Here is a 22,940-nt window from a genome sequence, read left to right as displayed (position 1 = left end):
GGTTCAGGTAAGTCGTACACCATGATGGGTTCAGTGGACCAGCCGGGGCTGATTCCCCGCCTGTGCAGTGCTTTGTTTGAACGGACCCAGAAGGAGCAGCGGGAGCAGGAGAGCTTCACTGTCGAGGTGTCCTTCATGGAGATCTACAACGAGAAGGTCCGAGATCTGCTCGACCCCAAAGGGTATGACCTCAACCTATAAGTCCGACCCTTTTAAAAATACAAGGATGATTGTTTATTTGACTCCATACACCGATATGGCTCTGACAAATCCTAAAGCTAAAAAAACGTAACCCTTTCCCTGCTGAATTTGTGTTCACTTTCCACTCCTCAAGCCAAAATGAAATCAAAGAAATATTGAGTTTACAAACTTTATCTTCATAATATATCCTCGTGGTGTCCTGTCACTACAAGTTCAGCTTCTTCAGCTGTTTCACAGTGAAATCCTTTAACCAAAGAGATGGGATTGAATCAACAGCAGGAAAAATTGAGTTACAGTCACATTAGGTTCATTACCAAATACAAATCCATTTGGACATGGATAATAGAGGCCCCAAACACAAACACTAGGGAATTAAATTTAATTATAAGTTATGTTTTGGAGCCGCAACGATTAGTCAATTGTCAGAAAAAGAATCTGCAACCATTTGGATAATTGATTTATCACGAGTAATCCTTCAAGCAGAAATGCCCTCAAATATGAAAATAATCGGCTTTTTCTCAGTTTTACGAAAACATTTTTTTAATATCTTTCATTAAACTGACAAAACAAGACGTCTGAAATGGAATCAGAGAAACTGGGATCGATAACAGCCACTGTTTTGTAACATTTTATAGACTAAATATTTACTTGAGTAATCAAGAAAATAATCCGATAATGAGATGAATAGATTCTTAACACCTTAAATGTTATCTGTCCGTGTTAGGTCTACTTTTCATGTAAGCCGTTAACCTGCAGCTAAGCGCTCACATACACTGCAGCTATCTGATTAATCAGAGACAGCCCGTGGAGGACCGTGGTACCAGCAGCTGCTGTGGTCAGTGGATAAAAAGATTAACCTTCTGCCTTGCAGTCTCTGATCGAGGCCAGTTCATGTCCAGCAGGTCAGCCGTAAATCAGGACCGCGGGCCTGCGTCTGCTGCCCCAGACAGCACAACCTTCGACCTTCACTCACCATATGACCTTTGACCTCAGTAAAACGGGCCAAAGAGAAGCAGACCATCTGACAGCCATATGTGCTTTGCGGTGGATCAGAGAATGATGAAGTTCTGTGGCCTGGAGCGTGTTAGGATCAGGGTCAGAGAGCCAAGCGCTAACTAAGTCTGTATGAAGGGGAGAAAGTTCTGCTGAGCCTCGACTGCCACCTCTGCTAAGACATTAGATGATCGGTCATTTTCCAAGAGTGACCATGTTGTTTGTCTGTGTTTTAAACCTGTTTTTTTTTTTATTTCCTGTCCAGGGGCAGACAAACTCTGAGGGTGAGGGAACATAAAGTTTTGGGTCCCTACGTGGATGGCCTTTCTCGACTAGCGGTGGCTAGCTACAAGGTACAAACAGTCATCTTTAAAAAGTGATGCAACGTTTTTACCATGCTTTTATTTCAGGTTTATGGACCCTGCTGACATCCACTGTACAGCAGTGTGTCACATTCAGGCTGATCACAATCAGTCTGTCCAGAGTTTGTGTCCAGCAGAGTGTCTTACCTTCATTCCCTCTCCCTTTCATCTTTAAACTTTCTCACATAGTGGCAGCAGTCTCCGAAGTCATCCCACCAATCACACTAAATACAAGCTAGATATAAAAATATGAACATGAATAGTTAATTGTAGTATTTCCTAAATATAGAAATATGAATAGAATATACTGTATAATATTCCTAAAACTCTTTTTTTTGAAGGAGGAATTGAAATTAAGAATATTAATATTATTATTATTGTCTGTTGTTCCTTCAGGACATCGAGTCTCTGATGTCAGAGGGGAATAAATCTCGCACTGTCGCTGCGACCAACATGAATGAGGAGAGCAGTCGATCGCATGCTGTCTTCAACATCATCCTCACTCACACACTTAAAGACGTGAAGTCTGGGGTAAGAAATAACCACGTGCACGCGCACACACACACACACACACACGCACACAATTGATTTAAGTACTAGCGGACTCTTTTAAACTGCTATGGAAAACATAGAATAGAGATTCTTGAGATTTAGTGGTTTAAATAGAGAAAATTAAAAACCAAATCAATGCTGATGGCTTCAGGTGTAACTGGTGATGATCGCAGGTACAGAAGTAATGCTTTTTGAATTTGATGTGTGATTGGTTCATCTTTTACCACAAATAATCTTTTGCTATACAAGACAGGGTTGGGGGAGTCACTCTGTGTGTGCTTTACCTTGGGTATAAATCACATTTACTCCCCACACCATACACTTACCCTCTACACTATAAGCTGCTGTATCATCCACCCACTTCTAAGCTCTCCAAAATGCATCACACTGTCTCGCCACACCAAGCACACACAGACTTTCTTCAAAAAGCGAGTGAGTGAGTGGGCGGATGAGTGAGAGCGGCGGCGTGGCTGCGTTCAGGGCAGACAGAGGTGTGCTGATCCATGCAGAGCAGGATGAGCCGTACAAACTGTGAATGCAGCTGGACATGTTGATCGTCGTCCACATTTTGCTATTAGAAATAAATGATGCGGTCCTTGGAGCAAAGCACATATTTGTACATACAGATATGTAGAAGCATTTTGTTCATTGTAGTGACACAAATGAGCTTTCATTTATTCCAAGGAGCAGTGAAGGTGTCTTAAAGCTTTTCAACCCGCTGTGGAGGATGAAGCAGGACACCGTTTGAATCATCAGTCACAGGTTACCAATGTGTATGAGAACTGACTAAAAAGAAAAGTTTTGGATGCACCAAAATAATGTCCTGGTGCACCTAAATGATAAAGTTAGGCGCACCAGTCGGTGTGGAGAAATCATAGTTTGTTTTTTTAAATTACCTAGATTTTGTGGTAATTCTTTTAATCCTAATGATTGGTGAACTTACTTTGAATGCCACAATGTTTCTAGTGAATTTCACATCTTATTTATTTGTTATAGTGTAGTAGTGTGCTAAACATTGTCTGCACCGGTACAGAAGTGTGCTGAATGTGTAATTGCGTGCACTTTGACTGGACAAACAGTGTGTGGCAGGTTTTTGATGAGTCAGCCGCTGCAGCCGGCGAGTGAAAAGGTAGTTACCAAATGGGATGATGTCAGGTCAGCCGTCTGACCGGCCGCTCCAGAAAAGATCTAAATGACTAATTGTCCATCCTCGCTGACCCACTTAGCCTCTCCTGCTCCTCGATCTTGTTTCCAGACCAACTTGCCACCAGCAAATCCTGTTAATAATTCACTGGCATATGAGTTTGTCAGCTGATACAGCCTGCTCTGTTTTCAAGGCACACCCTCAGTCAGTCAGTCAGTCAGTCAGTCAGTGGGCTCATCAGGCTAAATACACGTTTTAACCGTGCAGTCAGTGAGTGAATCACGTAGCTGACACGTCCTTTTATTGTCTTTGACGCTTTGTGTTCTTGTCTGTTCATTATAAATAAAACAAGTGGACATCAGACTAATAATCTCAATAGGTTTGCAATTTCCTCTTTCTCCCCGTTGACCTCAAGCTACTTTCTGTTTGAGTTTCATGCCGTGCTGGTTGTAGTATTCAGTCTGACTGTGTGTGCTCTACTCTGTAGTTCTTGCAACAGTCATGAGGGATGTTGAGCTTGTTCTCATGGTGTGGAAGATATCAAGCGACTGCTGTTCACTCTGAGACAAATAACTTTAGTGCTTCAAAACTGCTCACAAGTGTTCTCAGGGCATCTGAAACAGTAGCACAGTCTATGGTAGTCATAGTAACATCTGACTGGTATACATCCCTGAAATAGCCACATGAATATACAATATTTCACAAGTTGAATAATTCCCCACCATCCTCAGCTGTACAGAATTAGTGACTGTCAATCATCACATTAGAGCTCACCTGCGCCCCCTAATGGAGCAGCCAGTGTTTCTATTAGACGCCCTGTGATGAAGGGACATGTTCAAAACTGCAACCTTTGGCAGGTAGCAGGATCACCCGTCGCTGCATGAGTCACGCTGACGCTCAGCAACTTCTCAAAGGATTTCCATTCATTAAAATGACCTGCTCAGACTTTCTAACCCAACACTGCACTCAAAGGTCAGTCAGTTTGAACTTTGATCTTATTTGCCGGTAATACTCGGTTGTTTGCTACTTCTTTCTCCGCATTGCTAAACACTTTACAGTAACACTGTTTTGCGTTGTGCAGGTTTTTGAAAAGGTATTCTTGGAGTAGTGTTTTTTTTTTCTTCTTCTTTGGTGGCACCTATTACATCACTTCCTGTGTGTTGAATGTTGATACTCTGATCATTGTTTGCAGCCAAGTAGGCGGACAAGCTGCATATCCTGCCTGCTGATTAGGTTGCTGACCAGGTATCGACTCTCTTTTATTAAGGAAGAAAAACGGCACGGGGGCTGGTTTTCCTTATTTCACCAGCCAGCTGTACGTTAAGACTAGAATAGGACAGTGTGACATTAGCAGGTAACAGATACTGGCATTGCAGTAAGGAGCTATAATTACTGAATTCACAGTCATCAGTTTTGGCTCCCTTCTCTCCTCAGCTCTCCAACATGTACTCACAGTTCAGGGCTTTTATTTTAATTTTTTTTATAGAGAGAATCTATTTTGGGGTCTGGATTTGATCTGGATCTTATTTGTTCTGTTCCAGATGCACGTCTCCTGTTTGTGTAAGAATTTTCTTCAGTCTGAGAGATCTGTGGTTGTAGTGATCTGAGGCTGATCTGTAGCGCTGCTCCGGGAGGTTGATCTTTCTCGTGTCCTGAGCCGGCTCTTTTCAGGAATAAAGTTGCTTGCGCTTGAAACCTTAGATTTGAATGGGATGTGAGATGAAACATTTTTAAAGATTATTCAGATGTTTAAGATCAAAATTATACCTTTCTTAAGGTAAGGAGGCCTTGTTTAAAAAAAAAAAAAAAAAAAAGATTTATGTCAAAAGGGGAAACAATAGGTTTCCATATTTAACAGAGTGGGAAAAAAGTAGAGCAGAAAATGGGCTAAGAGAGAGAGTTATTTTTATGGAATGCAGTGTCGTCCTCGGAGAAAAGAAAAGAGGGTGTCGAGCAGCATTTGATAAATAGACGTGTCAGTTGAATTTTTTCTTTGCTGTTCTGAGGCACTGCTGAAGAACACAGAAGTGTGAACTCCCGAATGATTCAGGGCCGTATGAGGGTGTGGTGGTGAATCTCTGCATCATCGAAGACAGTCCTCTCATCAGGCTCCGAACACCAGGGGATGTCACCTGATCAGTAAGTGCAGGATATCATATTGGGTCCTGTTAAAACAGTAGTGAGTGCACAGAGGTGCGCCGGCTGGACGCATCCTCTGCAGACAGATACGTGTCCAGCTGATGTGCTGCTTCGGCTTCACAGCAGGTGTTACATTCACCCTTGTCAGCTGCTGACCTGTCACTCTCGGCCGGGAGTGGATCTGTCCCAGTACAGATAGAGGTGTGACATTCACCTCTTCAACAGCCTCTGGGAGGACACAGAGGGAAGCTGTCAACCACAGGCTGAAAGGTGATGGTGTCACCTGGTTGGTCGAATTACGACAGTCAGAGAAAAAGCTTGGAAAAGACCCGAAGCATGTAGTCCAAACAAATTAAACGGCAAACTGATGAGGGAGGTTTCTGAAAAGGCCGAACGCCGTATATGTCCATGTTCTCTGTTGCTTTAATGCCTGTAAAACAGAGGAGTGCTCAGTTGAAGGCTGCTCTGAATAAGAGCTGCATTGTTCTCTGCGCATCACCGAAGCTCATTTTTTTCCAAATAAACTGTGGGGTGCCGTAGCAAACGGAGCGATAATTTACCTCCGTCTTTGTTTTCTGTGCAGACGAGTGGGGAGAAGGTGAGTCGGTTGAGTCTGGTAGACTTAGCTGGAAGTGAGCGAGCAGCAAAAACCGGAGCTGCGGGAGAGCGACTGAAGGAGGGAAGCAACATCAACAAGTACGCAGAAGCAGTTAAACACAGACACACACTCACATTTAATACACACTTAATACACACAAGCTCAGGCAGACAGATGAGTCGTAACCATAGATGTTTTCATCCTGACTAGCAGAGTTACTTTCTTGCACAAAAAGTATATGAAACATTTTTTCTAACCACAGAACAGTCATCTCACTCATTAAACTTGTTTGTTATCATTCTGTGCCAGACTTCTTTTAATTGTGAACATCATTTACTTTACCTACATGACAAACATTACACAACTGTTAAGCTTGATTTTTAAGCATCTTAAAATGGAGAGCGGTACAAGACAGTAATACCAACCCATACATGGGTACATGAAAAATCAAAGGCACTTGACCTAGTGTGTGTGTGTGTGTGTGTGTGTGTGTGTGTGTGTGTGTGTGTGTGTGTGTGTGTGTTGCCAGGTCTCTGACTACACTGGGTCTGGTGATCTCAGCGCTGGCTGAACAAGGAACTGCCAAGAACAAGAACAAGTTTGTTCCCTACAGAGACTCTGTTCTGACATGGCTGCTGAAGGTAAATACACAATAAACAACACAGAGGAAAACACGTTTGACTACTCGGCGCATGTTTGGTTTTCTAAAGTATTTATCTTCACATTCATCTGCTTGTCCGTCTCCTCCTCACCCTCCTGTCTGTCTTCAGGACTGCCTGGGGGGCAACAGCCGCACAGCGATGGTCGCCACTGTGAGTCCTGCGGCAGACAACTACGAGGAGACGCTGTCGACGCTGCGCTACGCCGACCGAGCGAAGAGCATCGTTAACCACGCCGTCGTCAATGAAGACCCCAACGCTCGCATCATCAGGGAGCTCCGGGAGGAAGTAGAGAAGCTACGAGTGCAGCTGACCCAGGCGGAGGTGAGATATCTTCACAGACTCGCCTGAATTTTCCATCGAGCACGTGATTTCCTTCCGTCTCCTGCTCGGCTTCATATCGCACGCAGCGGTTCAGCAGCAAAGTGTAATGTCTGCCTTTTATTACTTCCTGATTTGGTCATGTTTCTTTGATTTTTGTTCTTCTAGTTTGGATAATGTTGTGAAATGAATTGTTTTTTTTGTTCGTTTTGTGTTTATTGTTGTCATTTCCTACTTTGTGCTGCACAGAGTTAATACAGCTAGCTGTGTTTTAGCCAGTAAACAACATGAATTCTGCTCAACATTTCAGAGTAAGAACGCATTTTTTTTTTTGTCCTAATTGGAAGACCATGTCTGCACATGGGTGTTAGAAAATTGACCGGATTCTCTTTGTTGTTCTCTGACCAACTTCCTGCCCGGCCGATCTGCTCTGTTCAGCTTGTAGCGGTCGCCATCCGTTTTCAGCCAGAAATAACCCCGGCCCTGTCTGTAGCACCGCGGCGCAACCTGTTGGATATGAAACCTTGTAATTAACGGCGGCAATCGGGTCCGCTGGCCATGTCGGAGGGGGAACGCGTCGGAGGGGGAACACGAGGAAAATTGCCTTTAGAAATCATAATCGAGAAATAACTGCATGCCTCTTCTCCAGTCTTTGAAAGCTCCAGAGCTGAAGGACCGTCTGGAAGAGTCTGAAAAGTTGATCCAGGAGATGACCATCACCTGGGAGGAGAAGCTGCGCAAAACTGAGGAGATCGCACAGGTCAGACACACAAGAGATGTTTTATTTTCTATATGCGATACATCTCCTCCCTCCCGTGCAAGAATTGCTGTGTGGAACAGCGTATTTTGTTTGTTTTCATTTATCTATATTGGATTCAACACTGTGTAAATATTCAGCTTTTCTTTCCTTTGTAGGAGCGTCAGAAGCAGTTAGAGAGTCTGGGTATTTCTCTCCAGTCTTCAGGGATTAAAGTTGGAGATGATAAGAGTTTCCTTGTCAACCTTAACGCTGATCCAGCCCTCAATGAACTGCTGGTGTACTATCTGAAGGTACGCACACGCAAACACACTGTCCTCGCCATGCTTTACTAATTGACTTCTAATTTATTCTCCCTATTAGTGAAGAATACCAATACATACAATACTGTATTATACCTAGAATTGAATTAATTGTCTGTGTTTGACATTACTTCCGACCCCGCTGCCCTCAGAGCGTTACATCTGACCTGAGCTGTCACAGAAAAGCTTCACACATGCACACTGTTTGGATCTTAGAAACTGAAGTGTCACTTTTACAAGTGAGTAGCAGTCAGCTCTGAGAGTTTCTGTGAAAAAGCAGTGTGTTAGGAAGCCTTCAGAGGGGAATTAATTCTGAATCTGAAGCAGAAAAGAGATTTCATGAAAAAAAAATAGTCACGCTGCTGTTTGACTGTCTGGATCAGGACGGATAAATCTGAGACAGTCATGGCGGGGGCAACTAGAGTTTAGGTCAGCTGTGGCTCTATTTATAACTAAAAGGGACCCAGCCTATAAACTCGTGTAAGATTTGCTCTACTAGACGTGACCGTTGCATGTATCAGTCTGACTCAGCCGGTCACGGATAGTAACATCTTGAATGTTGTGTCTCAGGAACATACTAAAGTGGGCTCAGCAGACTCCCAGGACATCCAGCTGTGCGGGATGGGTATCCAGGCCGAGCACTGTGTCATTGACATCACAGCAGAGTCGGCTGTCATCATCACCCCCTACCGCAACGCTCGGTAAGGAACGCCAACGTAACACGAGCGAAGTCAACGAGGAACAAGCTGTTTCTGTCTTATGAGCTCTTCGGGTGGAACCGGACACATGTCGAGATATTCTTTCTATTACACGGTTTCAAAATAAATATCACGACATGTCTCTGCCTTTTACAAGTTCAGGCCTTTTATCTATTTGTTCTTCCTTCTACCTTGCTGCCCGTTCTTGAATAGTCATGTGATGTTGTAGCGCTTCACAAATTTTGCTCTCCTTAAAAGAAAACCTGGAGAAAAGAGTTTAATTCTCTCTTATTTTGAATAGATTCTGTCCAAATGAACATATATAGTTTGCATTACTTCTCAGCTAAAAATTCCTCTGATGTGTGTGTGTGTGTGTGTGTGTGTGTGTGGACCTAAACTTAAAAAAGAGACAACATACACTGGCTAATGTCACCACATTGTTGACTGGTGTTACAGGACGTGTGTGAATGGATCTCCAGTATCTAACGCTCTGCAGCTTCACCATGGCGACCGGATCCTCTGGGGAAACAATCACTTCTTCAGGTAACACCCTGTGTTTTTAAGTGTTTAGTGTTTTACACTTTCAATTACTTTAACGCTTTTTCATAAATATAAATCATAAAGTAGCACTCATAGATTCCATAAATAAGATGGAAAATATTTCTGTAAGTGCACTGTGTTGCTGCCAGTTAACATTTTCCATGAATTTAATAGTTTTATACCTCTATCTATATTTTTTTATGTTTATGTCGAATTTGTCCTTTTCTGTCCCATCAGCATGATTTGTGTTTTTCTCTTTTTGTAAGCATTAAAGCTACATCAAGTGTTAGCGAGTCACTAACACCGGTGCTTATCCCACCTCAAGGATCAACCTGCCCAAGCGGCGCTCTCGGGCCGCGGAGGATGAGGAGGGTGAGGGCGGCGTGATGAAGAGCAGCGGTAGCAGTGAGCAGCTGGATGCGGACGGTGACACAGCCAGTGAAGTGTCCAGTGAAGTCAGCTTCTCTTACGAGTTTGCCCAGACGGAGGTCATGATGAAGGCCCTGGGCAACAATGGTAAGATGTGTGATGTCGACTTCCTGTGAGGCAGAACAGCAGAGCTTTAGCTTCCTGTTTTTTGTTCTCTGACTCCTCTGTGTTGTGTCCGCTCAGACCCCATGCAGGCGGTTCTTCAGTCTCTGGAGAGGCAGCATGAAGAGGAGAAGCAATCTGCTCTGGAGCGACAGCGGCAGATGTACGAGCAGGAGCTCCAGCAGCTCCGCAAGAAGCTCAACCCGTCGGACCGTCTGTCCACCGGCTCGTCTGGTGGGCCGACGTCCGTCCAGCAGGGGTCAGGACAGCAGTCTCACTACCGCAGCCTGGAGAGACTCAGCATGGGAGGGATGAGCCATTCATCCAGCGCTCAGAGCAGACTGAGGCAGTGGAGTGAGGACAGGTGAGACTTTTTCGATCACTTGCATACATGTTGTGCTGATGAACAAATGCTCGTCCCTCTTTTTCATCTGCCCCCTCCTTGTCTGCCTCCTCCTGCAGGGAGGCGGTGTTGGTGAGGAGTCTGCGGAGGTTGAGGGAGCAAATAGTGCGGGCGAACCTCCTGGTGCAAGAAGCGTGTTTCATCGCCGAGGAGCTGGAGCGACACACCGAGTACAGAGTCACGCTGCAGATCCCGTCTGACAACCTCAACGCAAACCGCAAGGTCTCACGCACAAACATGAACACCTGGTCCTGTCTTCAGTTATCCCCACAGCCCGTAGCCTGATCTCTGTGTGTGTGTGTGTGTGTGTGTGTGTGTGTGTGTGTGTGTGTGTGTGTGTGTGTGTGTGTGTGTGTGTGTGTGTGCGCGCGCGTGCGTGCGTGCGTGCGTGCGCATGTGCGTAGAGGGATGCAGTGCTCAGTGAACCAGCCATTCAGGTTCGACGGCGGTGTCGAGGGAAACAGATCTGGAGTTTGGAGAAGATGGAGAACCGACTGGTCGACATGAGAGAGCTGTACCAGGAGTGGCAGGACTACCACCTCCATCATCAGGACAACCCGGTGAGTCATCATGACAAATCTGCTGTGTCAGGTCTGAAAAATAACCCCACCCAGTAACCATAACTGCTTTATATGACACTTAAACTGGCATTCGGTACATGCCTTTACAGTGTAATGAGAAAGAAGGACATGCTTCTTGTTTAGCTTTTGAAATCAGACCTAATCAGTACCTTTGACACTCGTTGTTTAAAATCTTTCCCGTCTTCCTGGTCCAGGTAATGCGCTCATATTTCCGCCGAGCAGATCCGTTCTTTGACGAGCAGGAAAACCACAGTCTGATCGGCGTCGCCAACGTTTTCCTGTCGTGTCTTTTCTACGACGTCAAGCTACAGTACGCTGTCCCCATCATCAACCAGAAGGGAGAGGTACAACAACACCATTCACTTGCAGTTTTATTAACAGACCGAAGTAGCTTAAACACAGAAATACTAAAGGACTCAGAGAGGCAACAGTCTCCAGTCTTTGTTTGTTGTCTTTGAGTGAGGTCAAAGTTCACTTGAGGATCATGTCACTAGAAAGGGTGATAAAATACGGATGGATGATAACCGGAGAACTCCTAATGGGGACCAGGTAGCTGTAGAGGAGACAGAAATTCACACTCACATTTGGAAGGTAAAGTTGGGATGAATTGTGTTTTCCTTTCCTCCCTGTTTTTAGGTTGCAGGACGCCTGCATGTGGAGGTGGTGCGAGTCGGTGGGGGTTTAGAGGACAACATGGCAGGAGGAGATGAACCCGACAACAACCAAGACACTGAAGTTCAGGATCGCAAGCTGGTCTGCATGGTAAGACAGATTACCAGAGAGCTGTTCAGTCAGTGGTTTGAATCAATCTTAAAGCTTTGTTTTATACTTTTAAGACTAATTAGCATGTTTAGTTTACTTAAACATTTTAGGATTTCAATTCTCTATAAATGAAATAGAAGAAATGTTGAAATGACTTTTGACCCGTGTATCCTCCACAGATTAAGATCCTGCAAGCCACCGGTCTTCCTCAGTACCTGTCCAACTTCGTCTTCTGTCAGTATTCATTCTGGGACCAGTCGGAGCCCTTCATCGTGGCTCCTGAAGTGGACCCATCGTCCTCGTCGCCCAGCACCAAGGACCCACACTGCATGGTGGTGTTTGACAGCTGCAAGGTGAACAGCGGGAGGGGGTGGACAGTTCTTATGAGGCCTAGAACAAAAACAAATGTACAAGTGTTGGGCGGTTGGTTTGTGTGACAATGGTCGGTTTGGGATCTGTAGGAGGTGGCGGTGTCAGTGTCCGAGGATTTCATCGAGTACCTCACAGAAGGGGCGGTGGTCATCGAGGTGTTCGGACACAGACAGGCGGATGCAGGAAGAAACCCGGCTCTGTGGGACCTCAGCATCATCCAGGCCAAGACACGCACACTACGAGACAGGTAGACACACACACACACACACACACACACACACACACACACAGTCACCTCACACTCTTATTCTGCAGGATGCACATGTGTGTGAATAATGCTTGTTGTTGTAGGTGGAGTGAGGTAACACGTCGTCTGGAGCTGTGGATTCAAATCCTGGAGATAAATGAGAACGGAGACTTTGTCCCAGTGGAAGTGGTTCCTGCTAGAGATGTGCAGACCGGAGGAATCTTCCAGCTCCGACAGGTAGAGATCAGCCCGAAAATAACAGTCAGCCTGTTTGTAGCAGGGAAAACGAGCAACCTTAGCTTTTAACTAGTCTAACTATTATAAACTAAACTCGTGCGCTCTGATCCACCTTCTCTCCCCCTCCACATCTCCAGGGTCAGTCGAGGCGAATCCAGGTAGACGTGCACTCAGTTCAGGACTCGGGCACGATGCCTCTGATAGCGGAGATCGTGCTTGCAGTGTCGGTGGGCTGCGTGGAGATCAGAAACGCCACAGCAAACCTGGAAGGAGATGAGATGGACAGTTATCAGGTAGACCGCTTGAATACTAGTACTCTGTCTGCAGCTTCACTCTTTCATTAACTTACAGTTGAACTGAAGCAGATGAGTCGGTGATTAACTGACTGGTTTGGTGGACAGGAAGGAGATCTGGAACGTTTGCGGCGGCAGTGGTTAGCTGCTCTCACCAAGAGACAGGAATACCTGGACCAGCACCTGCAGAGCCTCGTCAGCAAAGCAGGTAACACAAACACACACTTCAAAGGTCCGTTACCCAGTTGAAGTGGCCGACAGTTTTTTTTTAAGTGTCTTCAGTTGACATTTGGTGTTTTGTAGTGCTGGAGGTGGTTAAAGTGTGTGTGTGTCGTGTACAGAAAAGACGGAGGATGACATGGAGCGGGAGGCCCAGCTGCTCGAGTGGCGCTTGACTCTGACGGAGGAGAGAAATGCTGTGATGGTGCCCTCTGCTGGCAGCGGCATTCCTGGAGCTCCTGCTGAATGGTGTGTGTGTGGGTGTGGGTGTGGGTGGGTGAGAGATTGTCCAAACTTTTCCACTTAGAGACAAACTTCTAAAAACCCACAGACACTGATACCTGTGTTTGTTCCCAGGGTTCCTCTGCCCGGCATGGAGACGCACATTCCTGTCCTCTTCCTCAACCTCAAACGTACGCAAGTTCTTTGCAAAGCAATATATTCTTACTCGCGTTTTTTTTTTTTTTTCTGAATCACTTGTTAAATTCTAATATTTGTATTGGTTCACCAGCGGATGATCTCAGCTCTCAAGACCAGTTTGAGGTTCCTGAGGCTGGAGGCTGGGATGCCACCTTGAGCGGGGAAGACGAGGACGACTTCTTTGACCTGCAGATTGTCAAACACTACGATGGAGAGGTGAGGAGGAGTTTTGAGGCACCCTCGTAGTCCACCAAGAGGCCCTCTCACGGAGCTGCCCCAGTAGTAACCGCATCTATCGACTCGCAGGTGAAGGCAGAGGCATCGTGGGACTCTACCGTCCACGAGTCTCCCCAGCTGAGTCGCGGGGGGACGGAGAATAGCGTCTACCTGACGGTGCGGGTGGTGGTTCAGCTCAGCCACCCTGCCGACATGCAGCTGGTGCTGAGGAAGAGGATCTGCGTCAACGTCAACCCGGGCCGCCAGGGCTTCGCACACAACCTCCTCAAGAGGATGTCGACGCGCAGCACCATACCTGGCTGCGGGGTCACCTTCGAGGTGGTCTCCAACATACCGGGGGTGAGACACCGTGAAAACGCCGGACGTCTGCAGCCTCGCTCGGCAGAGCCGAAGGACAAAACGCACATGTTCATGACACTTTGTCCCGTCAGGACGCCCCCGGGTCGGAGGACAGAGAGATGCTCGCCCGGCTCGCCGCCAGCGCTCACAACAGCCAGTCGGGTGATGACGAAGCTGCCATCGAGAAATACCTGCGCAGCGTGATGAGTCTGGAGAACATCCTGACTCTGGACAGACTCCGACAGGTAAGATGGACAAACTCACAACGGTAGACGCTCGTAGAGGACAGAGACGGTTCGACGGCATTCACTCTTTGATTCGTGCTCGTTTGAGGTGTTTTCTGATCTGGTGAAAATGTGTGTTTACTTCAGGAGGTGGCAGTGAAGGAGCAGCTGGCCGGCAGAGGGAGGAGTAGCAGACGGAGCCTCAGCTCTCCGTCCGTCCACAGGGTACACCATCAGGACAATAAGGACAAGTCCATATGATACTGCAATATGATACGATTTATAATATGCTCTCTGTCCGTCCCATCTCTCAGCTGTCTGGAAGTAGACAAGACCTGTCCACAACCTGCCTGCTGGATGACAAGGTCACTCGCTTTTCTCCAACAGTCTCAGAATAAAAACTGTGGATGCGCTGACACTCTGTCGTGTCTTCACGTGAAGCAGGAAATCATTTGGATGTTGAACATTAAACCAACATTCTGTCCTCTGCTTCTCAGGGTCGATGGGAGAGTCAGCAGGACATCTTCATGCCCTCTCAGTTTCACCGCACGCTCCCGCGCCCGGCCTCCTCCCCCTCCACCTACTCCACCTCCCCCTCTTCCTCCCCTACTCCCTTCGCCACGAGCCCCTCACAGAACCAGGAGCCCGATCAAGGTAAACCTCCCTCCACCCTCTACTCCCTCTACACCCTCTACACCCTCTACTCCCTCTACACCCTCTACCATCTACACCCTCTACACCCTCCACCCCTCCATCTTACTCTCCTCGCCATCCTTCTCTCTTCTTTTTTTCCTCCTGGGTTCATCCATCCATCATTTGGAGACTCTCTCCTCTTCTGTCTTTCTTTCTCTTCTCCTTCTGTCGGTTGTTCCCAAAACTTCCTGTTTAACCATCTAATGTTTCATTATTCACATTATCACTGTTTCCTTCTGTCCAGGTAGAAGTGTTGCTTTGTGTAACATCTCTCTGTCTACCGTCCGTTTTACGCTTTGTTTAACACGTCTGTCTCCTCTCACCTTCATCACCAAATCTTTGTAATGTCTGATGTGATCGGTCTGAATATTTCTCTTCCAGCTAGCTGATTCATAGTGATTTCATCCAGCGTACATGCTACCGTGACATCCTTCTGATTAATTCTGTTTCAAAAATGAACAGAATTAATGATATCTGATTAGTTTCTGTTTCACAATCCAGTGATTTAGATTGTTTTGAGGTCATGTCGTAATGGCGAAATCAACCATCTCTGTTTCAGTGTGTTTTGAAGCCGGCTTCTTCTGTCAGTCTGTCGCTGCGTTTGCATTTATTTATTTTTGCCATTTCCTGAACTCGCTTTCAACTTCCTGTCTTAATCTTTCACATGTCTGCCTCCCGGACTCTCCTCTTGTTTCCTCTTCTGCCTTCTCCTCCTCCTCCTCCTCTTCCACCTCTCTCGCCCTGCCTCGCCTACCTCTCCCTCCCCCCCCTCCCCCCCAGGTCGTTCAGGACTTGCTGCCTCTTATCTTTCAGTTAAGGCGCTGGTTCCTCAGATGCCCAAACTGCTCAAGTCTCTGTTTCCAGCGCGAGACGACAAGAAGGAGCTCCGACCTTCGCCGCACAACCAGCAGGTCAGCAGAGATGGAGTAGCTCAGTGCGACCTGTTTTTCTTGTTTCATTCAGGGGACGGCTTGGACCGCAAGATGCCCTTGAGCAAGGCGCTCTGGCCTGATTGTCAGTGGAGGCGCGAATCTCAGAATGTTAAATATAAAGTATGTTTTAAATTGTGCTGACTGATACAACTCGTGGATCTTCAGTCAAGTCAGTGTGTGTGTGTGTGTCTGTGCTGTTATGTCCTCGTCGTGACCTTGTTTGTCACTCAGCAGCATGTCCCTCGCATCGTGACGTCATCAGGAGGGGACGACAACAAAGCTAAGACTGAGACGGTGAGATTGAGCTTCGTCCAGCTTCCTGCTGACCTGTTTGGTTTCTTGTTTCTGTTGGTTGATCAGTAACTTTAAGCCCAGATTTGATTCAGGACTTGTTTTTGGACCTTTTTTGTTTTTGTTAAAAAAACAAAAACTTTTAGTCTCTATTACGGGTCCTACAATTCCTATAATGCAACTCGGCATGTCTTTCATTATTTTTTGAAAAGGCTACCTCTACTTGTGTATGTGGCTTCAAAGGTCCAAAGAAAACAAGCTTAAGCAAATGTTCCTACAAACAACACACACACACACACACACACACACACACACACACACACACACGTTAAAGTCCTTCCTGTTGGGCCAAAATGAGACTATAATATTTTTTTGAAGTGGTTGATTATTATTGTTGATTATTGTTTTGTTGTTTGCCTTGTCTGCATGCTCTCGTCTGTCCCTCCGTTCCTGCGGCAACCATTGGTTTCCTGTAGACTGCTATTCTTCGGCCCCCAACCAAAGACAGGCGGGCAGAGTTCCCAGACGTCCCTCCTCTTCCTGTGCATGACCCGCATGACATCACCCCCCTCAGCCCCCTCAGCCAGTCGTCCAGCGGCTACTTCTCCACTAGTGTTTCCACGGTTACTCTGTCTGACGTCCTCCAACCCTCCTCCTCGTCTTCCTCCCTCCTGGCTGCTGAGACTACGTTACCCACAAACCCCCAGCTGCAGGGTGCTGACAGGAACGATATTGTGACCTCTCCTTCTCAGTGTGGCGCCAAGATGGCCGTCGTTGCCTCGCCCGCTTGCCACAGCTCGGCCAATCACAACAACGTCACAGCGGACATTTCCATCTCCGAACAGAAGCTGGTAAACTCAGGAGGAGGAGGAGGAGGAGGAGGAGGCAGCGAAGGCTTTGAAAGGCTGGAGATTTTTGTGGATGACGAGGAGCGTAGTCATGACGACGTACTGCCTGATTGGCTGACAGAAGGGGCGTATGTTACAGTGGGCAGCAATAAGGCGGGGACGGTGCGCTACGTGGGAGTGACGCAGTTTGCTGAAGGAGTGTGGGTGGGGGTGGAGCTGGACACTCCTGTAGGTAGGTACACGGTTAAAGGGTCAGTTCACCCAAATCACACAAACACGTGAAAAACCATTTCATCCGATTTTCTGATTGGTGGAACAGACTCCATCACGGAGGCTTCTGATTGGCGGCGATGACCTTCGGTATTTTCTCCCTACAGGTAAGAATGACGGCTCGGTCGGAGGTCAGCGGTACTTCCACTGTAAACCAGGCTACGGGGTGCTGGTCCGCCCAGACCGGCTGTCCTGCCGGGATCAGACCAGTCGGCGGACCGCAGATTTCGCCCCTCCTCCTGTCCACGTCCACGTCCCCGTCCTGCGAGGAGAAGCCATCGTCGCACGCCGGGCGGAGAACCGCAAGTCCTGGAGTAGCTGAGACAGGAAAACCAGGAGCTGGATGGGAGAGATGAACTCTCCACAGTCCTCCTCCCCCTCCTCCTCCTCCTCCTCCTCCTCTTCCCAGCTATGCAACAGGCTCCCAAACTGACCTACTGCCTAACTTCCTGTAGTCGGAAACAAACTCCGCACATTCACAGGAAACGGATGGAAACAAAGTAAAGATAGTGAAGAGACTTTTCGGAAGGAATGCAAGTAAGTGGAAGAAAGACTTCTGCAGAGTACATAGAAGTCCGTGGAAGGACTGTTTATATCATGTGGGAAGATAATGTTAAATAAATAGCAGTCAGTGGGAAGACTGCTGCGAGTGAGTGGAAGTGTGACGGAGGTGACGGAGGTGTTGGATCAGACGCTGCCGCCTGGATGAGATGCTTTCTGAATACAGGGATGCAAACCTCACATCTGATGGTGTGGTCTAAAGGGGGGGGCAGTTTAAAATGAAGAGGCCTCTTTTCTGATTGGATGAAGGCTGATGGAATTATTTGCCCCCCCCCCCCCCCCCTCTCCCACACACACACTTTTTTGACCTAATTTTTCTCTCCGTTTTGTTTTTCAATCATTCACCTCTCACGACTCATTGTTGTTATCCCGTCATAGCGACTAAAACATATCAAACGATACGATGGGATTCATAATGTCTTCTGACACGTTGAAATCTAAACGGAGGTCGTCTTTCATTGTCCGTTTTAGTTTGCAGATGCTTCCCGTTCTGCTTTTAGATGCGTTTTAAAAGGTCGTCGTCACGGATACATAAACCTCAAACCACGCCGGTCCTGCTGGGTCAGCAGGCCTCTTCGCGCCGTTCCCAACATGTGCTGTGTTTGCATCCCTGCATACGCCGTCTCCGCCTGGTCCTCCCTGGTCCTCCCTGGTCCTCCCGGGACTCGGTGTCCCAGTATTCCCCTCTACGGCTGCCACTCTCCTCCAGCTCTCTGCTGAGAGCCTCGTCTCTCCCTCCTGGACTCCTCTTCTCTTCTTCTGGACACACATCCTCCCAGAATGTGCCTTCGCCGTGGCTCGGTTTGTTTCTCTGTGTATTTAATTCCTCTTGTTTTGTGTTGAGGAGAATGCCTTGTGCCGAGTGTGAGGTGATCTCAGGGACTGCAGAGGGGAAAGGACAAGGTGGGGGAGGGGTGTGTGTGTGTTTGTGTTTGTAAATGTTGTACAGTGTTGCCGTGCGTGCACAAGTAAGTCGGTGTCGTCGTGGTCGATGCGTGTAGAGCAGGAGGAGTCGTGTCCCCGTCGGACGGAGCCGATCGGACCGGGAGGCTTTAAAAGTTGATTTTTTTTTTTTTGCACTGGAGACGTCGGATGAGAAGCTTCCGCACGTGGACAAGAATTTGTCCGCGGCGAGACGGAGGCGGCGTCTTCATCTGAGCGGGTTCTTCCGGTGTTTCCGCGGCGATGACCCGTGGACACCAGCGGGTGCCGTCAGAGAGCAGGCGTTGAGGAAAAGAGAGCGACTTTCTGCTGGATGTGTGGAGCTGGAGGAGAGTCGCTTCTGGGCGTTGGATCTTTTAAAAAGACGTTTTGAACCTTTGTTTGCGAGTGCTGACGCGATGAGCTGCGAGGACGCGTTGGGAAAGTTCAACCCAGAGCTCGTTCTGTCTGATCCAACATTCCTGACCGAACAGGACTTTTTAAACGAGTGTTTGTGTTTTTTCATTAGACATTCCAGAGGGAACATTTTCTACGGACCTTCGTGTGTGGAGGAGAAGCATCTTCAGTGCAACAGCTCGGTTGGTTTTCACACGGCTCCGTTCAGGAGGAATGCCGGTGCTGTACTTTTCCAGAAGTTAAAGGGCCGCTCCGCCTGTTTTACACATGAAGTGCAGTTTAACTGTCAGCCTTTGAAAACCTCCTGCAGCTCAGGAAGGAGCTCCATGAGGCTGACGAAATATCTGATGATGTAAACTGCACACATTTTAACCAGGTGGCAAAAGAGTTGCATTGTGGGAGCCGTAGGATCCAACCGTTTTCAAGTTTGACTCGTTGTAGGAATTCAAAGTTTGGATATGTCGCCTTCTGCTGCTTTTATTTTGAAAGGTTGTCGGAGTCTCTGTAGCTCACGTGCGGAGTGGCCCTTTAATGAACGAGGCCGAGGTCAGTAGGAAGCGTTTGAGTGTCGGAGTCTCACCGAGTGAGCAGGAGACGCGCTGATGACGTTTGAAGGACGCGTCGCAGTCTTGTCAATCTGTCGGTCCGCGTGTGATCGGCAGGCCTGTCCGTAGCTGTTTCTATGGCGACGTTAAGTGCATCCGTGTATACATATGTCTGGTGTTGATGATGTGGACCGCTGTGCTGTCAGCGTGTCCAAACACTATCTTTGATCTTCTTCGTTTCAGAGGCGTGAATTTTACTATTTATATTTAAATACTTGTATACATGCCTTTATCGCATGAAAATTGATAAAAGCCTTTTTATTTGAATGATTATTGCACAAATGATTTCATGAAAATTGCTGCTATTAGCATTGTAAATGGATCCAACGCTCTCCATCTCTTCCTGTACGTTAGGTTTACAGAACTTTGTTTATGAGTCCCGAACAGACAAACTAAAGTCAGCGCTTCTGGTTCAGCGGCCAATATATATAAATATATATATATATATATATAAGTATATTTTTTATGAAGCGGTAAAATTCCTACAAATGAGGCACTTTTGAGGATGAGCCTCGAGGAAGAGGAGGGGAAAGAAGAAGACAGGGTCGGGCTATTTTCTGGGACAGGAATCCCATCTGGATCGATTTCTGAAAGAGAAACGAGGAACTGTAATTTGGGAGTCGGCATACGAGACGAGGCGACGAGACGAGGCAGCGATACGTCGGCGCGGTCGAGTTTATTATCGGTGTATTTATTATCCGGCCCGAAGGGGCGCGGGAGCGCGGAGTCCTCCGATTGGCTGGGGAGCTGTCTGGTATGTGATTGGTTGGCAGGGTGTGAAGTGTTTTGTAGGTCTTGTCCTTTGATGTCGTGGTTCGTAACAGTCAGGTGGTGATGAAGGACGGGAGAACGGTTTACCCGCGTGTGCGTGTGCGTGTGCGTGTGCGTGGGGTGGACCCGCCTCTGACTCACTTTGTGTCCGCGCATTCTCGCCGGGACGGGAAGCGACCGGCGGCCGCTACTTTACTTTACGACGCTCGTCGGGACTCGAGCCGCGACGCAAAGCCGCAGCCCGGTCTCCGGGACTCTCGGCGGCCGCCGGACGTCCCCGTCCTCGCGCCTCTGCCCGGACACACGTTTTAAAAGGGGTTTGAGATCACTTCGGGCTTGTGGATGTTCCTTTTTGTGTCACCGTGCCTCAGAAAACCACGTGACCGTTGTATCTTCCGCACACTGTTTTCATATAAATGCTTCAATTAATTTGCACAAAAGTCTCCAGAGGGAATTTGAAGAGTTCGTTTCTGGAACATCTCGTACACGGGAGAAGAAAATACGGCATTTTCTTGAACGAGTCCGTGCTCTCAAGTCACCTCTTCTTCTTTTTATTCTTCAGCTATATTCTTTCACTCCCTTTCTATGGTTTCTATGGTTTCTATGGTTTCTATGGTTTCTATGTGAGGGAGTATTTCACAGCAGCGGAGCTCAGCTCAAATATATGACGGCAAAAACACAAAGTTTGCGGCATCAAAAACGTGCGACGCTGAAGATAAACACAGAGACCAGTGAGAGGTATCAGACCGGATGTCACGCCTTCATTTCAGCGGCCGCCCCCGTAGGACCGTAGAGGTCGGAGCGAAGCCGGACCAGAACCGCCAATCAGAACCTTACATTCAGCCCCGTACACTGTTTTGTAACGTTGCTTTGTTTTGTTGTTTTAAGTGCTTTTATTTGTCCCCACATCTTTTGTTGTGCGCTCAGTGAGGGATCACAGGTCTGGAGCGACCCGCTGCCTTAACGTGGCCTTCAACCCCCCCGGAGCCAGACTGGTTTTATCAGGACCAATCACAGCTCGCTAAAAACTCCACAGTAATTCCAAAACCATTTATTCTGGTTTACTATTAAAAAAAAAAAAAGACAAAAAAGAAACACTGAGAGTCTTTAGATGTCAGGAGCTGTCAGGTTTATGACTCCGCTCCACTGGCAGGGAGGGGAACGTGTCGCCCCCTAGTGGCTGCACAGGGGATTTTATATATAACCCACCACTGCCCTGCAGCAGCAGCAGCAGCACCTCGCAGCTCCCTGGGATCCACCCACAACTTCTGAGTTGGAGTTTTGAAGGACATAAAGGTGTTTTCCCGCCTCGGGTAGTGAGTCATCACCTTGTTACTACCTCTGTCCCTGCTCTTCATCCCGAGCTACACCTGCTTCAGCTGGCTGCTGCCGCTTCCTCAAGTCTAATACGAGAATAAACAACACAAACGAGCAATACGTGGCCATCAGGTGATCCAGTGCAGCCTTGTTGCAGGTGCTTTTTTTTTTTTTTTTTCCCATTATTTAAACAGCCGGCTCTGCAGACGCAGCTCCTCCTCCTCCTCCTCCTCTTCCTCCTTCTTCTTCTGGTGCATTTTAAAGGTAGTGTGTATCAACATTCCTCCTTGGAGCAGCCATGTTTGACTGATCTGACTCGTGACGGAGGGCTTAACGGGAGCTTAAAGGAGAAAGTTGGTGCTTGCGAAGTCAGGGAGTTAACTCCTTCAAAATAAAAGCCCTGCAACGTTCACATGGAGCTGAAGACGACACTGAAATAGTCTTAACGTGGCCTCGGCCTGGTCGACAGTGTTACGCTCATCCTGACTAATCACCAATCACTGCTACTGCTGGTCCTGTCCTGACCTGTGTGTGTGTGTGTGTGTGTGTGTGTGTGTGTGTGTGTGTGTGTGTGAGTATATGCGCATCTTAAGACGTATAAAAAGAGAAATCTGAGCACAAGTTTGGGTTTTGATTAATTTAATTGTTTTCTGTAATTCTATGCTGCAATCCAAAGAATAAACATGTATTATAATACATTTATAATTTTCATTTTTTATCATCTGAACAGTAATCTGGAAAGGACAAATAAAAAATAAATAAAAAGAGGAATATGAAGAGAGTATTTGTCGTTTGTTTGAACAGACCTCGTGCTTGCGGGCGTCACGATGTCGTTTGGCTGAAAGATTTCCTAAAACACAACGAAGTTTAAAAGTCTGCTGTACGGGAACCAAACGATCCAACTCAAAGTCCACAACGTTTAATCTAAACGCTGATCGTTATTAGTCAAAAGTTTGTTCAGTTGCCAAGGAGACGGACCCGTGAGAGTTTAGTACCTTGTGTTTTTTTTTTTGCCACCCGTCATCCCACAAACTCCTTCCTGTGATGAAGACTCCGGAGACCTCCAGTCAGGATCCTCGAAACAAAGTTGAAATGCATTTTTGGAGGTTTGATCGGATTCAAAAACTCAGGAGAGTTGGTGCACGATGGCGAAAAATGTCGTATTCTAGCGGAGTCGCGAGTG

The 22,940-nt window shown here is 47.2% G+C and overlaps 1 protein-coding gene across 2 annotated transcripts in view; it reads left to right on the top strand.

Moving 5' to 3' along the window:
* Positions 1-22,522, top strand: part of kif13ba (kinesin family member 13Ba) — a 39,706-nt gene extending 17,184 nt beyond the window's left edge. The window contains exons 7-39 of one of the 2 annotated variants that reach the window (XM_069174351.1): positions 2-182; positions 1,460-1,547; positions 1,953-2,087; positions 5,975-6,087; positions 6,519-6,630; positions 6,760-6,972; positions 7,619-7,729; positions 7,885-8,019; positions 8,599-8,729; positions 9,183-9,269; positions 9,592-9,782; positions 9,879-10,161; positions 10,260-10,422; positions 10,605-10,760; positions 10,976-11,125; positions 11,418-11,543; positions 11,723-11,896; positions 12,005-12,162; positions 12,267-12,399; positions 12,537-12,692; positions 12,801-12,900; positions 13,034-13,160; positions 13,269-13,324; positions 13,423-13,547; positions 13,638-13,907; positions 14,000-14,152; positions 14,279-14,356; positions 14,446-14,496; positions 14,629-14,785; positions 15,605-15,735; positions 15,991-16,050; positions 16,524-17,127; positions 17,273-22,522. In XM_069174351.1, the coding sequence (XP_069030452.1) occupies positions 2-182; positions 1,460-1,547; positions 1,953-2,087; positions 5,975-6,087; positions 6,519-6,630; positions 6,760-6,972; positions 7,619-7,729; positions 7,885-8,019; positions 8,599-8,729; positions 9,183-9,269; positions 9,592-9,782; positions 9,879-10,161; positions 10,260-10,422; positions 10,605-10,760; positions 10,976-11,125; positions 11,418-11,543; positions 11,723-11,896; positions 12,005-12,162; positions 12,267-12,399; positions 12,537-12,692; positions 12,801-12,900; positions 13,034-13,160; positions 13,269-13,324; positions 13,423-13,547; positions 13,638-13,907; positions 14,000-14,152; positions 14,279-14,356; positions 14,446-14,496; positions 14,629-14,785; positions 15,605-15,735; positions 15,991-16,050; positions 16,524-17,127; positions 17,273-17,487 (5,123 nt within the window). In that variant the 3' untranslated portion in view covers positions 17,488-22,522. The remainder of the gene's footprint in view (position 1; positions 183-1,459; positions 1,548-1,952; positions 2,088-5,974; positions 6,088-6,518; positions 6,631-6,759; positions 6,973-7,618; positions 7,730-7,884; positions 8,020-8,598; positions 8,730-9,182; positions 9,270-9,591; positions 9,783-9,878; positions 10,162-10,259; positions 10,423-10,604; positions 10,761-10,975; positions 11,126-11,417; positions 11,544-11,722; positions 11,897-12,004; positions 12,163-12,266; positions 12,400-12,536; positions 12,693-12,800; positions 12,901-13,033; positions 13,161-13,268; positions 13,325-13,422; positions 13,548-13,637; positions 13,908-13,999; positions 14,153-14,278; positions 14,357-14,445; positions 14,497-14,628; positions 14,786-15,604; positions 15,736-15,990; positions 16,051-16,523; positions 17,128-17,272) is intronic. The other variant, XM_069174352.1, reaches the window with a different exon arrangement.
* The last annotated feature ends 418 nt before the right edge of the window (positions 22,523-22,940 follow it).

This window comes from Embiotoca jacksoni, unplaced genomic scaffold (assembly GCF_022577435.1).
Source record: "Embiotoca jacksoni isolate LCO1_2020_lvr unplaced genomic scaffold, fEmbJac1.0.p SCAF_6, whole genome shotgun sequence".
In the NCBI taxonomy this organism is placed as follows: domain Eukaryota; kingdom Metazoa; phylum Chordata; class Actinopteri; family Embiotocidae; genus Embiotoca; species Embiotoca jacksoni.
This window is presented reverse-complemented; position numbering and strand designations above follow the sequence as displayed.